Source organism: Ictalurus punctatus, chromosome 19 (genome assembly GCF_001660625.3).
Source record: "Ictalurus punctatus breed USDA103 chromosome 19, Coco_2.0, whole genome shotgun sequence".
NCBI lineage: Eukaryota > Metazoa > Chordata > Actinopteri > Siluriformes > Ictaluridae > Ictalurus > Ictalurus punctatus.
Window position 1 is genome coordinate 7,234,074 of NC_030434.2, and position 16,935 is coordinate 7,251,008.

The 16,935-nt window shown below is 41.6% G+C and overlaps 1 protein-coding gene across 1 annotated transcript; it reads right to left on the minus strand.

Moving 5' to 3' along the window:
- Positions 1–110: 110 nt before the first annotated feature.
- LOC108280072 (interferon-induced GTP-binding protein Mx1-like) lies at positions 111–14,335 on the minus strand. Its single transcript, XM_017494836.3, has 12 exons — positions 14,055–14,335; positions 12,359–12,496; positions 6,497–6,648; positions 6,222–6,360; positions 5,662–5,860; positions 5,363–5,441; positions 5,149–5,271; positions 3,766–3,907; positions 3,150–3,296; positions 2,849–2,925; positions 1,375–1,632; positions 111–722 (listed from the first exon to the last, which is right to left on the minus strand). The coding sequence occupies exons 1-12, from the start codon at positions 14,242–14,244 to the stop codon at positions 501–503; spliced, it is 1,866 nt and encodes a 621-aa protein (XP_017350325.1). The 5' UTR covers positions 14,245–14,335; the 3' UTR covers positions 111–500.
- Between the last annotated feature and the right edge of the window lie 2,600 nt (positions 14,336–16,935).

A 16,935-nucleotide genomic window follows, 5' to 3' on the forward strand; every position in this document is an offset into this window, starting at 1 on the left:
CATGTGGAGAAACTCCACGTACACAATCCTGACATGGTATGTTTAATATATCATCACCCACCAGCATAATGTGTGTGGGATTAAGACAGAAAAACAAGTAAAGCTTCCAATGACGTCCAAACTAGATTTTATGAAAGTTTATTCCTAATTAATCATTATCAATCCAAGTGAAAAAGAAATAAAATCATTCTCCCAGCAAGTATAAGAAGCAGAGAACAAGTGCCGAAACAAAAAAAAGTACATCTAGGATAATTTTGTCACAGACTCAACACAGCAAAGTAAGAAATCTCATTAACAGATATTTCAATTACGTTTCTTTAAATATTGTGCAACAAACAAAAAATGTAAAGCTTTTTAAGTAGCTATATGAACTAATCATCTAAAAGTAAATATATCAATTATTATTATCATTACTATCTGCATTTCCTAAAGTAATAGAAAGTTATACATTTTTCCGTAAACCATAATTGACTATAAATTTGAAATTTAAAACAAGAAATTTAAAACAAGACCAGTTTGACGAGGGCCTCCGCCAGACGTTTCTGGCGGCTTTTTAGGTTGTTGTGTTTGATGTTGATGTCATAATCTTCTTCCAACAGATCATTAATGTTATAGTTCTTTATGAGCTGTAGCATTTCTCTCTGCAGCTGTGCCACTGACTCCTGAAGCACCTTGTACTTGATCACCAGCGGCACCTGGTCAGCCAGACGGTTACTCGCAATCTAAACACATATTCAATTAAGAAAAATTTACCCCAAACAGAGTCAATCAAGATAAGGCATGCATGTTGTGTTTGACATTTCATTTTTTGAACTGGAGCGATAAGGCTAAAGTAAGAAACAAGTAATGGAAGTCTGTCTCAAATAATATTGTAGTCAAGACCATCCAATTCCAAGACCAGGGCCAGCTGAGGTCGAGTCATGACAGAGTTTTTGGGGGGGAGGGGATCCAGGCCAAGCCAAGATCGAGTTCAAAAGAAAGGAAAGCCACACCAAGCCCATGTCTGGTCCTAGCTTCCTAACAACCTGGCATATGCAAAGAAAAGAATTTCATTGTGCTGCAGTGTATGTGAGAAAACCCATCTTTTAAGTCCAAGTGCAAATGCCAAGAGAACTCCAAATCCTCTCAAAAAAGTCAATACGCAGGCATAAGTGGGGTGTTATGACTAAAGGAGTGTTCATGTTATATGTTCGTGGACTACAATAAACTGTCAAAAATCCAAGCAGGTATTACGCCTTTAAATGAGTAGTGATGGTCAGAGTAGTATCCTTCATGGTTATGCCCTCTTACTGTGGTTGAACATGATAACATTGCAAATAATCAGAAATATCATCAGTAACATCAGGAAATGAACAGTTGATAATAACCACTTACACTGTAGTAAGACTTGAGGTAGTGCGTCAGATCCTCCAGGGTGGCTTCAATGTCTGAGTAGTTGTACAAACTATTGCAAGGAGGGCGAGCCACGCCATGAGATTGTCTCTCTTCTTCTTCCTCCATGTGCTTCAGCATGTTCAGGATGTTAGTGTAGACACTATCCTGAGTATAGATCATCAGCTCCATCTTAAACTGAGTCTTCAGCATCGATTCAGCCTCGGACTCCTTCAGCTGCTTTATGTTCTCGATCTTGGTCTGGAGGAACAAAGGACCATCTCACCATGACATGCTTCAACATGATATTCCCTGACAGCATGGTGGTTATTGTTCTAGACCACCGGTTTTCAACCTTTTGAAACTAATGCCCCCCCAAGCCTTCCCTATCATGTGGCATGCCCATATATATATATATATATATATATATATATATATATATATATATATATATATATATATATATATATATATATATATATATATATATATATATATATATATATATATATATATATATATATATATATATATATATATATATATATATAATCTGTTTTTGATTGATAGATAGATTTTTTTTGTTTTTGTATTTTTTATATTATTTTTCATAACTTTTATGATTTAAAAAAAATAATTTTATGACTTATAAAACTAAATAACAGACAGGTATGGAACATGAATGATCAAAAATGTTTCTGAACACTATAGCTACTTTGAACAAGAGAACTATGATGTAATAACGTGGACTATTTTACATGTAAAACATGTTGCATTCCATTCGTCTTGCATTCTAAAAACATTTACATAAGAATTAAGTAAATGTGGAGGAAGGGCACGTCTCGTTATACATGACATTGTTAAATCTCCGGCTCTCAGTCCCACACTGAACAGAGCAGACACAGAGAGAGGTGTGAGCTTGGGTAAAGCAGGACCTCACGCTTGCAGGACAGTACTGGTGATATTTGGAAAGTTACTAAGGTTTGTCCAAAAAGTTGCTAGGCTCTTTTTTCCCCTTCAAAAAAAAGCCTCTAAAAGGGTCTGAAAAGTCGCTAAGTTGGCAACACTGGTCTGCACTAACAGCTAGATAAAAGGCAGGCTAATCTCCCCAACAAAAAGAAAATACAGAAGGAGGGAGAAAGTGGAGTTTTTCCATTTATACACATTCTATTTGAAAAGCAATAAAATACACCGAGGACCCAAATGATGTCATGTATGTTAATCCATCCATCCATCCATCCATCTTCTATACCGCTTGTCCTTCCTTCAGGGTCACGGGGATGTGTGTTAATTCTAAAAAAAATTTTGCACCCCCCACAAACTCTCCACAAATGCCCCAGACCCCCCGGTTAAGAAACACCGTGCTAGACCTTTTGCTTAATGTTCATCATATATTGTCATTTGGTGTTCACAGTCCAGCAAACGTAGACAGAGTTTCAAACGTGTCTGTAAAGTTTGTATAAATATGAGGACCTACTTTTGTCAGTTTGAGGAGATTCGGGAAGTCCAGAAAGTTGGTTTGAGCAAGCTTGATGAACTTGTTCCTAATGAAATCTAAAATAAATAAATAAATAAATAAATACATAAATAAATCTCAATATACACAAAAGGCAAAGTAGAATGTGGAAGAGAAATTGATGTGGAATCTGTGGAAATATGATGTAGTAGTAAATTGTGATATTTTCCCATATTTATTACCTTACATATAAGACAGAATACAAAGCCTGCGAAATGACTCCATACATTTATCTTCAAATGAGTTCATATATGCCATTTACCTGAGATTTCCTTCATTCTCCTGATGGCAGGTTTCTCCAGCTGTTTGATCTGGTCCTTCAGTATAATCTCGAAGGTCTTGTAGTTGATGAATCCTGGGAGTTCTTTGCCTCTGTATTTTTCTTCATACTCCTTCACTTCCTTCTCAACTAAAAATCCCCTCCGCCACCAAAGTAAAGGTTCAGGGTAAAGGTAAACGCCATAACCTTCAGTGTGGATCATCCTACATCCCATCCCCACTCATGTGTTTGTAAAATAAAAGTGGACACTCCTACTGTACAAGAACACTTTTAACAGATTTATAACAGAAGATATGGCTTCATTATTCTTCATCTATGACTTATAAATATGTAAATATACAATTTCCTACAACTCTGACTACCTTCTCAGTTTAGATAAGATTTTTTTCCAGAAAATTCCTATTTAAATTAAACAAAGATTATGTTGAAATATAGATGCTTGGTGAAAGGTTTTCAAATGTGTAAAGTCATACCGTAGGTAGTACCTGCGGGAAATAAATTAGTAATTTTTTTTATTGCAATATTTCAGGTACCCAACATCTGTAACGCCCTTGATATACAGACACAGAGATATATCATCACACCACATGTCACTCACATGTGTTTCCTCTTTTGTCTAGATCTGTCTTCCAGTCATTAAACTGTCTCCTCAGAGTGGAGAAGATGTTGACATGTGGCACGCTCTTCGTCTCCTCTCCAATTGTTATGTTGATGGCGTCCTGAGTGAATGCTGTTATTTTCTAATAAACAAACAAATGCCTGTAGTCAGACTGATTTTTTAAAAAAGAATAAAAACTCAGATGCACTCAGTGTAATACGGTAGCATTTTAGTGAAGTGTGGCCCCTGCTTGTTGGAATGAAAACCTACAACCACACCGGCCATTTGCAGATAAGAGTGGAGACCCGTGCTCTATACCATTCATTTGCTGTTTGGGCAGAGTTAAATATGGGATTATTTTGTAGATCGTTTATGAACGTCTCCTGATTTTAGCTCAACGTCAACATTAGCCAGAAGGTTCGTAAAGCTATGATGTAAAATGAAAGCAGGTATAAATGAAAACGGAATTGATGGTCGAGCCACACATGATATTATGGAGAAGCCAGTGATCCTGACACTTTCTGCTCTCCGGACCTGCCTGATCCATCCTGATGCCCTAGGTCTGGATGGAGCTCTCATCAACTGGAGGCTACAGTCTGGAGATTGCTGAGGATGATACTGCTTGAAGTACAATGGAAATGGTTTTGGACCTCAATTCCACATGGACTTTCTCGTTGTGGTTGCTGGGACTACAGTTGCTGTGATGGCCTTGGGACTGCGATTACCACATGCAGTTTTACACTCAGGTCTCTTTTGGTGAACAGTGGACTAGTTCAACAAATAGACTTCATGTTAAAACCATAATGAACTTTTTATTACTTTCACACTATCCGCTGTTACCCAGATGAAGACGGGTTGCCTTCTGAGTCTGGTTCCTCTCAAGGTTTCTTCCTCATATCATCTTAGGGAGTTTTTCCTCACCACTGTCGCTACCGACTCACTCAATAGGGATAAATTCACACTTAAAATCTCTATCGTGTGTTTATATATTTCTGGAAAGCTGCTTTGAGCCAATGTTCAGTGTTAAAAGCGCTATACAAATAAAAGTGAATTGAATTTGCCGAACCCAAATACGGCATTTTTCATCTTTGTCGGTCTGTGAGCAGGAAATCAACTGGGTTCCTTTCCAGGGATGAAAGGAATAAACAGTACGTCAGAAGATCCTAAGTCAGATAATGTAAAGATAAGTTTTGTTTATATATATATATATATATATATATATATATATATATATATATATATATATATATATATATATATATATGTGTGTGTGTGTGTGTGTGTGTGTGTGTGTGTGTGTGTAATCATTTATTCATCAGCCACAGAAGGGATGAAAGTAAGAATGTGAGGGAAATGAAGTGATTGTTTTTGTGTACAACTCACATCAGTCAGGAAGCAGATCCGTTGTTCTGGATCTGTAGGAGGCCCAGAGTTGTAGCGATCCAGTTCAGTCTGAGTTTCAGCCAACATCAGCTGGATTTGCTCCTTCAGCTGCGGCAGAGATTTCTAAAACACACACACACACGGCCACATTTTACTACCAGCAAGTATTTTACTATGAGCAGAGACATTTATGTACCATACAATTTAGCTTTACCTTGATGTGAAGGACAAGTTCGAGTGTGAGATTCTCAGCCAGCTTGGCAATGGTGGCTTTTCCTTCTTTATACGGCATCCTGTGAAAATCGCGTTTTTTCATTCATCTCACTGAGTTGTTTTTCAACAGCAACCATTTTTTTTTTATAGATTAATATGATTAGGAACACTTGTACTAGCTAACATGGTTAATATTCTTATATTAAAATTGAAATTCTACATACTGCGCATTTAAAGATACCCAGTGGCAAATTCTGGAAAATTCACAAGACATATCTTCCCTGAGATCAAAATGTCTACCTGAAATGTGGGTGTTCTATAAAGAAGTGCTTCTCCTTCTCGATGGCTTCGTACAGAGAGATGCGGTCCACGACCTCCTGCTGTCCTTGGCACCTGACGACCGTATAGCCTTTAGTGAGGAAAATGATGTTGTTATTGATGACGGACACCACCTCATCCTCCTTGCCTTTGTCCACCAGGTCGGGTTTTGTTAGGATGCCTGTTATGAACACACATGCAAAATTTTTATGGAAGATATCTTGTGTACGTGTTAAAACATCACTGTGGAAGCGTTGGGCATGGCCAAGAGTAACGGAGAGCAGAGCTGCGGAAGGTGAGCGGTAAGGATCCCAGACCTGTGCCAAATTTGGCTAATGAGTGTTCTGTTCAGTAAGTAGTGGCAAGGATAAAGAGGGTCGAGACTAGAGCTACGCGAGAGCGATTGCTGAGCTGCACAGAGCTGCGTGTAAGCATGTGCATTGACCTATGCACAGGGAAATAAAACTGCTATACTTTTCCGAACTGAAGAGAAGTGTTACAGTCACAAGTTTTGCAATTCACTATATATTAAAAATACAGACCAATTGTTCTTTCACCGGTTAGATCGATTTTCTGAGCCATCTTCAGCGCTTCAGTAGTGGTGATGTCCACGTTACACGGCACCACCACCAAGATGATGGTGTCTTGTTTTGTGATGAACTTTTTCATCAGGCTCTTAATCTGAAAAAGTCAGGAATGCACTGATACATTTCAAAATGCTTCATTTGACATTTTATCAGAGTTTGCAATGTTATATTTAATCAGTATACCACATAACAAATACGATCCATTTAAATAATCCTTAAAAGCAATTGACCTGTTCTCCAATGTCCCCCGGTTGGCCTTTGACTGGCACTCGGACAATACCAGGCAGATCGATGAACGTGAGGTCGGGAGCATTGGTCGATGTCACCTCCAGGCTGATGAGCTCGTCGCTCATGCCCAAGCCTCCAGCTATTTCATTCTGAGCTAAAAGAAGAACATGCACATGAGACAGTAATAATTAAAACAAAAATAAGTCAGCTAGGTAAAATATATAATTAAGCAAAGCTAGCTAGCTAACAAAACAGCAACCTAATTAGATAGCGAATGTTTAGGAATAAGTCCAAACAATGTTGGCTTGATAAAATTTGAGAAAGACTACTTAGACTACTAATGTTAAAGAATGTGCCCAAACAAAACTAGCTGGCAAACACAACACAACACGGCAATGGGACAGAATAGTCATAATACAATCACACATTTTCATTTCATTTTATTCAAGTTTTTATTTGTAAAAGAATTTTACAGACTATAGCTTTTACCTCCTCCTCTTCAGCATTAGAGAGGACTTTGTGTACCTTCATAACAAGTCAAAAAAGTAGCAAAGTGTCACAGCAGATCAGTCAGATCAGCACTCAATTTCCCAAGATGCAACACTCACTTCTCATGCATGCATGCGCTCACCATCCCCACAGTTCTGATCAGACACACCTGGCACCAATCACATACACACACTCTCACTGCTAGTACTTAGGGATGTCATTCACCTAGAGTCAATGCGAAGTATACGTTCAGTCAACTCGTTTCTCTGCGTTACTAAGCCGATCTAGTTAGTTAGTCTCCTCGTTATCCTCTACCCTTGTTTCTGTTTTCGACTACGCTCTCTGCCTGACCCCGTTTGTGTTGTTCGTCCGATTGCTTGACCATTGCCTGTCTAATGACTACGTTTCTCGAACTTCCCGATACCACGCTCTACACCTCCCGCCCGCTTCTGCTTCCATGCCAATTTGAGGTTTGTGACAGAATACTTCGCCTTCCAATGGAAGCAGCAGGAGATCCCCATTGGCCGCAAGCCATCGAGGGTCATGGCCGGATGGTTAGTGACCATGATCACCGTCTCGCAAGCCTGACTGAGCAGGTAGCTCGGCTAAACCAAACCGCGCAGTTTTCTACGGCACCGACCACACGCTTACCTCCCACTCCAGCGCGGGAGAGGTATGACAGAGATCCGGCACACTGCCGAGGTTTTTTACTCCAGTGCTCCCTGTTTTTTTCAACGTACCCAGACATAATGGAGAATCGGAAAATAATCCACTTCATGGAACTCTTAACCAGGAGAGCACTCCTCTGGGCCACAGCGGAATGGGAACAGGAAGGGAACGTCATCAGCACATATGATCAGCTGACATCACGTTTCCACACTGTATTCGATCATTCTCCAGACAACCGGGAGACTGAGGAGGAATTATTATCCTTGACGCAGGGATCACGTTGTGTGGTGGATTACGCTCTTGAATTTCGTACTGTAAACACTAGGAGTGGATAGAATCAACCAGCTCTAAAGACTATGTTTCGCCGGGGATTAAATGCCGACATCGTAATGGAGCTGGCGTGTCGTAATAATCAGCTGACTCTTGACTCACTCATTAAATTAGCTATACGCCTGGATTGTCTACTACGGAGCCACCGCTCCATAAGTACCAGCTTCTGAGAGCCCTGGTGAACCCATGCAGCTGGGACAGACTCGGGTGAGCATGCAGGAGAGGGAACGACGGCGCCGTGAACATTGTTGTTTCTACTGCGGCGAGAAGAGCCACTTCGTGCAACAATGCCCTCTCAAACAGTGCTCTACGCGAGGGGAAACCAAAACTCCCAAACAACCTCAGTCAGGGGTGAGTTTAGAACCCACTGCCCAGTACTCAGTTCAGTCTGCATTTGTATTACCAGTTATATTAGAATACTCAGGCATTTCCTGTATTTTAGAGGCGCTGATCGACTCTGGAGCGGCGGGGAATTTCATCGACCAAGAGACCATACACCAATACAACATCCCCATTCGTCCTCTCAGCACTCCCCGCCGTGTCCAAGCCACTGATGGAGCCCCCATTGGAGATTTAATTACCCACTGCACCGAACCTATTAACCTCCGCACCAGCGCTCTTCATCAGGAAAAAATTACGTTCCATGTCATTGTGACGGCCCGGCATCCAGTGGTTCTCGGTCTTCCTTGGCTCGAACATCACAACCCACAAATTTCATGGAATCAAAGGGAGATCACACAGTGGTCAGCTCATTGCATCAATCACTTTCTCCAAGTCCCTGTGATCACCTTAGTGTCCACATCCGTTGAGAGCCCTGACAAGGCAGACAACGTTCTGATCCCCAGTGTTTACCACGACCTCATTGAAGTATTCAGTAAAAAGAAGGCTAGTGGACTACCTCCTCATCGAGATTATGACTGCGCAATCGATTTGTTTCCAGGCACTACACCACCGCGAGGGAGAGTCTATCCGTTAACAGTAACTGAACAAAAAGCCATGGAGGAGTACATTCAGGAAGCATTGCACCAAGGTTATATACGACCATCTACTTCTCCAGCATCAGCGGGGTTTTTCTTCATAGAGAAGAAGGGAGGAGGTTTACGACCATGCATCGATTACAGAGGATTAAACCGGTGTTGTATCAAGTACCGTTACCCACTACCTCTAGTACCAGCTGCTCTGGAACAACTACGCACTGCCACCGTCTTCACGAAACTGGACTTACGCAGTGCATACAACTTGGTCCGGATTTGAGAAGGAGATGAATGGAAAACTGGGTTCAGCACATCTTCAGGTCACTATGAGTATCAGGTCATGCCGTATGGGCTTTCTAATGCTCCCTCGGTCTTCCAATGTCTAATTAACGACGTGTTATGTGACATGCTGGGACGCCATGTGATCATCTACATAGATGACATTCTAATATATTCTAACTCCCGGGAGGAACATGTTCACCACGTCAGTTATATGTTAAAGCTGAGAAATGCGAATTTCATAGAAGCACCATTGCGTTTCTGGGATACATCATCAGCCCCGAAGGGATCTCCATGGATCAAGAGAAGGTCCAGGCAGTAGTAAACTGGCCCACACCCACGACAATCAAGGAACTATAGAGGTTTCTGGGGTTTGCAAACTTCTACAGAAGGTTTATTAGGAATTTCAGTGCCATCGCCAACCCCTTAATGTCCCTTCTAAAGGGGAAACCCAAACGTCTGTCATGGAATCCAACCGCCCAAACCACCTTCGACAAGCTCAAGAAAGCCTTCACTACTGCACCCATCATCAAACATCCGGACCCATCTAAACCGTTTATAGTGGAGGTGGACGCGTCAGAGACCGCGGTACGAGCCATTTTATCCCAGCGGTTCGGAGAGAGGCCAAAGCTCCATCCAGTGGCATTCTTCTCACGAAGGCTTTCCCCCTCTGAGAGAAACTACAATATGAGAAATCGTGAACACTTGGCAGTTAAGTTAGCGCTGGAGGAGTGGAGACACTGGTTAGAGGGGGCTACACATCCCTTTGTCATCTTCACAGACCATAAGAACCTGGAGTATCTTCGCACTGCAAAGAGACTCACACCCTGCCATGCCCGATGGGCCCTGTTCTTCACCAGGTTTCACTTCACGTTATCATACAGACCAGGGTCCAATAACATAAAAGCTGATGCCCTGTCTCGTCTTGACCACACAGAACGTGTCAACAAGCACGAGGAGTATATCATCCATCCCTCATGTATCATCAATGCGCTAGAGTGGAACTACAGGAGATTCCCCAGTTGCAAGTACCCGTAAAATGTCCCCTGAACAGACTTTTTGTACCCGAAGAGTACCGTCAAGAACTCATCATCTGGGCGCACATGATACTCGGTACAGGGCATCCAGGGGCACAGTGCACATACCATCTCCTAAAAGAGAAGTACTGGTGGTCCAATATGGAGGGAGGTATACACAAGGTGGTGGCATCCTGTTCATCTTGCGCACAGAATAAGGTACCTCGGACCCTCCCAGCTCAGAGGCTCAAGCCCTTACCCATACTCGAACGCCCATGGTCACACATATCAGTTGACTTTGTAACGGATTTACCAAGATCCCAAGGAAATACCACAGTTCTAGTCACAGTGGACCGCTTTTCCAAGTCCGTACGTTTTATTCCATTACCCGCTCTCCCCACCACCTTCGTGACAGCTGAACTTCTATTCCAGCATGTTTTTATATATTTTGGCATTCCGGAGGAGATTATCTGTGACAGGGGCCCGCAGTTTACTTCCAGAGTGTGGTCCAACTTCATGACTAAGATGGGAGTAACAGTGAATCTCACTTCCAGATATCACCCACAAGCCAACGGACAAGTTGAACGAATCAATCAGGAATTAGGGCAATTCCTCCGTACTTTCTGTGCCAATAACCCAGAGGATTGGAGAAAGTTTCTGCCATGGGCAGAGTACGCCCAAAATTCACTACGTCATTCGGCTACCAATCTCACCCCTTTCCAGTGCGTACTAGGTTACCAACCGCCACTGTTCCCATGGAACGCGATTCCCACCGCAGCTCCTGCCGTTGACCAATGGTTTGAACGTAGTGAGCGTGTCTGGGCTGACACCCACCGATGCCTGAAAGAGACCACAGACACATACAAGCGCAAAGCAGATTGCCACCGCAACAAACACCCTAATTACCAACCAGGCTATAGGGTGTGGTTGTCCACCAAGATCTTAAGACAACCTCATAGCTGTAAAAAACTAACACCAAGATACACTGGACCATTCAAGATCCTCAAGCGAATCAATGAAGTCACTTACCGTCTGGAACTGCCACGACACAGCCGCATCTCCCCCTCATTCCACGTATCACGTCTCAAACGTGTTGTCAATGGTCCATTAGCTACAGAAGTACCATCTGAAACTACTCCGACCCCTCTGGAAATGGATGGACAACCGACTTACCGTGTCAAGAAAATCACCAAATCTAGACACAGGAGAGGCAAGCTGGAGTATTTGGTTGAGTGGGAGGGTTATGGACCTGAGGAACAATGCTGGGTTCCCGAGCAGGACATACTGGATCCACAGCTTACTAAAGACTTTCACGCAACTTATCCTGATCCCCCAGGTCCACAACCCCGGGGGAGGCCAAGAAAGAACTCGGCTCCCAGCGTGAGCCCTTTGTGGGGGTGGGATCAGTCAGATCAGAACTAAATTTCCCAAGATGCAACACTCACTTCTCATGTACGCATGCGCTCACCATCCCCACAGTTCTGATCAGACACACCTGGCTCCAATCACACACACACACACACTCTCACCGCTAGTACTTAGGGATGTCATTCACCTAGAGTCAATGCGAAATATACGTTCAGTCAACTCGTTTCTCTGCATTACCAAGCTAATCTAGTTAGTTAGTCTTCTTGTTATCCTCGACCCTTGTTTCCGGTTTTGACTACGCTCTCTGGCTGACCCCATTTGTGTTGTCGTCCGATCGCTTGACCATTGCCTGTCTTACGACTACTTTTCTTGAACTTCCCGATAACACGCTCTACACCTGCCGCCCGCTTCTGCTTCCATGCCGATTCGAGGTTCGTGACACAAAGCTTGCTTGTATTCAACATTAGTTGACTTAGGACTTAGGTAACTACTCATTGAAATTTGCTTGATTTTGTTGTAAGCTTAATAATAATAATAATAAGAAGAAGAAGAATAAATAAACAGTTAGTTCCTGTCCACTTATTTGACTGTGTAAGTGTCATCCCAAGATTTGACAGCGTGACATTCACTGATAGAGTGAAAACAAAACAAATATTTGGCCATACTGTGTCTAAAATGTCAGAGACTTGATAATCATTTCTTTATAGAGCTGTACGACTATGATTCACAACATTGTTACCTTTTCTAATCGATCTCTCCACATCTGCTGGATCTGTAATGTCTCTCTCAATGTCCTTGTACTTGATCTTTCCATGCCAGAAGTCCTTCTGTCTGCTCTTCTTCATCTTGAGCTCAAGTGGACATCGTGTCACGATACCTTCGTGATTAACGGCAGAGAATTCAACCGTAAAAAAGTCGAATACTCCTCTCTGACATTTATCATTTTTTAAAAAAATATTTGAAGCCATTCTGATACATGTCATACGTAGCGATTTGCTGTATGTTCAGAAAGTTTCAGTGTAAATAATGTTAAATATAAAGACTTTACAATCATTACATATCTCTCTATGTTACTATTGACTATTAAGTTTCTATTGGTAATGAACATTACATTAGGCTAACATAACTGTGCACATAATACTTGATAGTGATATTTGCTATGAGAGTGAAAATAAAATGAAGATGAATAAATGCGTTTGAAATAGATTAAACCTGAAATTCAAATTTCACGTACGTGAACGTAACTTTATCCGTATTAAAGTTTCGGCTCCGTTAAGACTCTGTTGATGTTCCTGAAGTGGTCCGATCGGTCCTGTGAGCATGTGCACTACTGTATGCAAATTAGGTTTGATCGGGTTTGTAAATTCCATTGAAATGGAAGTATCTTGTGGACAATTTTCAAAATTAAACGCAAATTGGATTTGCAGTTGTGTTTCCTACTTGTGGACACGTAAACTGCGACAGAATTCGAGCAAAAACGAAAATGCAAATCGCATATTACCGCGTTTTCGTATACGTGAATGTGCAATGTCCAGCAAATTTCAAATGCCACGCAAAGTCCACTTGCAGTTGCATTTCACTTGTAGTTGTGTATTACGAGTTATGACCCTGTCAGAAATACTGTAGCAACAGCAATTACCCCGTTTGCTACGTCACTTCCTTGGAATCGTACGTAGTGTGCCAGTATTCAAACAGATTCGCAAATCCCTTTGCGTTTGTATGCCGCCTCACAGAGACACCGGTCAGTTAGTGTCGGGGGTGGGAGTATAGGTCTACTATGGGGCGTGTTTGTATTTGTAAGTGACATCGATCACTACAGTCGCAGAGAACGCAGTCACCGTAGTGAAGCTGGTTTTGGATTTGACATTCACTACAATTCTTCTGAATTCTGTCACAATTTACACGTACACTAACGCAAATGTCCTTTTCCTGCAAAAAAAAAAAAAAGATCTGCAAAGTATTTTCATTCTCTGATATCACGAGCCTACTTCCTGAATTCATTTATAGAAATGTCAAACATATTTCACATTGTATTAAATAGTATAACCTTAATAAAATTATTATTACGTTAGAGTTTAACATCATTACAGGTAAAAGTTGTGGGTGTAATTATAATGTTATTTGGCTTTTTTTGTTCTTGTTCTTTTAATTTAGACGAAAATGGAAATTATCACTGCTTTTTTTTTAATTCTTTTTTTTAGTTATTTAAGTTAGTTTTCTTGAGCGACAGTAAAATGAGTGCACTCGAATGCACTTTGGATGCAATTTCATGAAAGAAATGAAACTAATAAATATAATCGGATCATAAATGTAAAATATTATCAATAATAACAATAATAAGAAGAAGAACGAGAAGAAAAAATTATTTTTTGGGGTTTGTTTTTATGTTTTTGTAAAAACCCATATGATTAATAAGTTGACCCATGGTGTCTCACCTCCCCCGCGGGGCAGAGGGACTCCGGACAGCGCTTCCAGCACCGAGCTCTTCCCCGAGCTTTGGTCTCCGATCACGGCGATGGCTGGAAGCGCGAGGTCCTTCTCCACACCGAGCGGGTGCAGAGAGTTGATCAGGTCGATGTACGGGCGCACCTTCTCCTCATACTGCTCACTCAGGCTCGCGCTCATCTCTAACAGCTGAGAAACTCGGCAAAGTAAGTCGATGAATAACTAATAACAATTTCGTTTTTAGTCTGCGCTTTTACACAGCTCTGTTTCTTCTGTGTTACGTGGAAAAGTGAAACTGATGCCCCAGGTCACTTCACCTGTCATGCAAAGCGCCAACGGATCACCTGAGATCCAGACCATATTTAGCGAGACTGATGCAAATACAAGTACAAATGCAAATAAGGCCAAGACGAGTCAAAGCCAATACAGAAAACCCATTGAGATAAGGTGGGTCAATAACTGTGCTGAATTTACCTTAGAATTGTGGATTCAAGAAAAACATTTTTAACCAATGAGTTGATACCGAAGACATTCCAGAGTATTTAAGTCTTTGTATTGTTGCTACTTAGTGGCTGTGTGTGTGTGCAGACATATTATAAATACAGTATCTCACAAAAGTGAGTACACCCCTCACATTTTTGTAAATATTTGATTATATCTTTTCATGTGACAACACTGAAGAAATGACACTTTGCTACAATGTAAAGTAGTGAGTCTACAGCTTGTGTAACAGTGTAAATTTGCTTTCCCCTCAAAATAACTCAACACACAGCCATTAATGTTTAAACCACTGGCAACAAAAGGGAGTACACCCCTAAGTGAAAATGTCCAAATTGGGCCCAATTAGCCATTTTCCCTCCCCGGTGTCATGTGACTTTTCAGTGTTACAAGGTCTCAGGTGTGAATGGGGAGCAGGTGTGTTAAATTTGGTGTCATCGCTCTCGCACTCCCTCATACTGGTCACTGGAAGTTCAACATGGCACCTCATGGCAAAGAACTCTGAGGATCTGAAAAAAATTATTGTTGCTCTACATAAAGATGGCCTAGGCTATAAGAAGATTGCCAAGACCCTGACACTGAGCTGCAGCATGGTGTCCAAGACCATACAGCGGTTTAACAGGACAGGTTCCACTCAGAACAGGCCTCGCCATGATCAACCAAAGAAGTTGAGTGCACATGCTCAGCGTCATATCCAGAGGTTGTCTTTGGGAAATAGACGTATGAGTGCTGCCAGCATTGCTGCAGAGGTTGAAGGGGTGGGGGGGTCAGCCTGTCAGTGCTCAGACCATATGCTGCACACTGCATCAAATTGGTCTGCATAGCTGTCATCCCAGAAGGAAGCCTCTGCTAAAGATGATGCACAAGAAAGCCCGCAAACAGTTTGCTGAAGACAAGCAGACTTAGGACATGGATTACTGGAACCATGACCTCTGGTCTGATGAGACCAAGATAAACTTATTTGATTCAGATGGTGTCAAGCGTGTGTAACAGCAACCAGGTGAGGAGTACAAAGTCAAGTGTGTCTTGCCTACAGTCAAGCTGGGTGGTGGGGGTGTCATGGTCTGGGGCTGCATGAGTGCTGCCGGCACTGGGGAGCTACATTTCATTGAGGGAACCATGAATGCCAACATGTACTTTGACATACTGAAGCAGAGCATGATCAGTATGCAGTATTCCAGCATGATAACGACCCCAAACACACCTCCAAGACGACCACTGCCTTGCTAAAGAAGCTGAGGGTAAAGGTGATGGACTGGCCAAGCATGTCTCCAGACCTAAACCCAATTGAGCATCTGTGGGGCATCCTCAAACGGAAGGTGGAGGAGCAGAAGGTCTCTAATATCCACCAGCTCCGTGATGTCGTCATGGAGGAGTGGAAGAGGACTCCATTGGCAACCTATGAAGCTCTGGTGAACTCCATGCCCAAGAGGGTTAAGGCAGTGCTGGAAAATAATGATGGTTACACAAAATATTGACACTTTGGGCCCAATTTGGACATTTTCACTTAGGGGTGTACTCACTTTTGTTGCCAGCGGTTTCGACATCAATGGCTGTGCGTTGAGTTATTTTTAGGGGACAGCAAATTTACACTGTTACACAAGCTGTACACTCACTACTTTACATTGTAGCAAAGTGTCATTTCTTCAGTGTTGTCACATGAAAAGATATAATCAGATATTTACAAAAATGTGAGAGGTGTACTCACTTTTGTGAGATACTGTATGTCCCATATAAGGTGGGATAGGAAGGGGTAAGATATGTCTTAAAGAGATAATATGTCAGGAAAAAGTCATTACATTTTAAAGGGTAATTTTCCATCAATATATAATTTATCCATATAAATACCTCCTTGTTTCAGGTTTTGCTTTTAGTGGGTAGCTGTAAAGTCAGCATGGTGGCATTTAAATTTTTTATACCAGATTTCCTTTACATTAATAAACTGCTTTTGGAGCATTACCTGGATAGCCAGACATATGATCTCAACATGATTCCGATTGAACAACAGGCCTAACGCTAAAGCTTAACGTTCTAATTTGCGATCGCAATTTACAGGGTTGATAAATAATAATTCGGCATTTTATTGGCACTAATTGTTGCTAATGGAATATTCAATTATTACATTCTTTAGCTAGAAAAATCTGCCAGAAATCACAGTATGTACTTATGCACAAAATTAAAACAGATATAAAATAAAGCAGAATTGTTCCCTGCTCTATGGCATTTTTCATTAAGAACGTTAGAAAAATTAAGTAGTGCCAGAGGAGGAACAAAGACGGCCTGAAGCTAGGCAATGGTTTTTGCACACTTACAGATTATATTTGGGTAATATTTGGTTAAAAGTGGTGAGAGTGTACAAAATTACTTTGTAAA

Excerpts from the sequence above, each read along its gene's own strand:
- LOC108280072 (XM_017494836.3), bottom strand. The coding sequence starts at position 14,244 with ATGAGCGCGAGCCTGAGTGAGCAGTATGAGGAGAAGGTGCGCCCGTAC. Across the intron at positions 12,497-14,054 it reads CCCTCTGCCCCGCGGGGGAG|GTATCGTGACACGATGTCCA; the intron begins GTGAGACACCAT and ends TTAATCACGAAG. Across the intron at positions 3,297-3,765 it reads AGACAAAAGAGGAAACACAT|TTGAGAAGGAAGTGAAGGAG; the intron begins GTGAGTGACATG and ends GGGGATTTTTAG.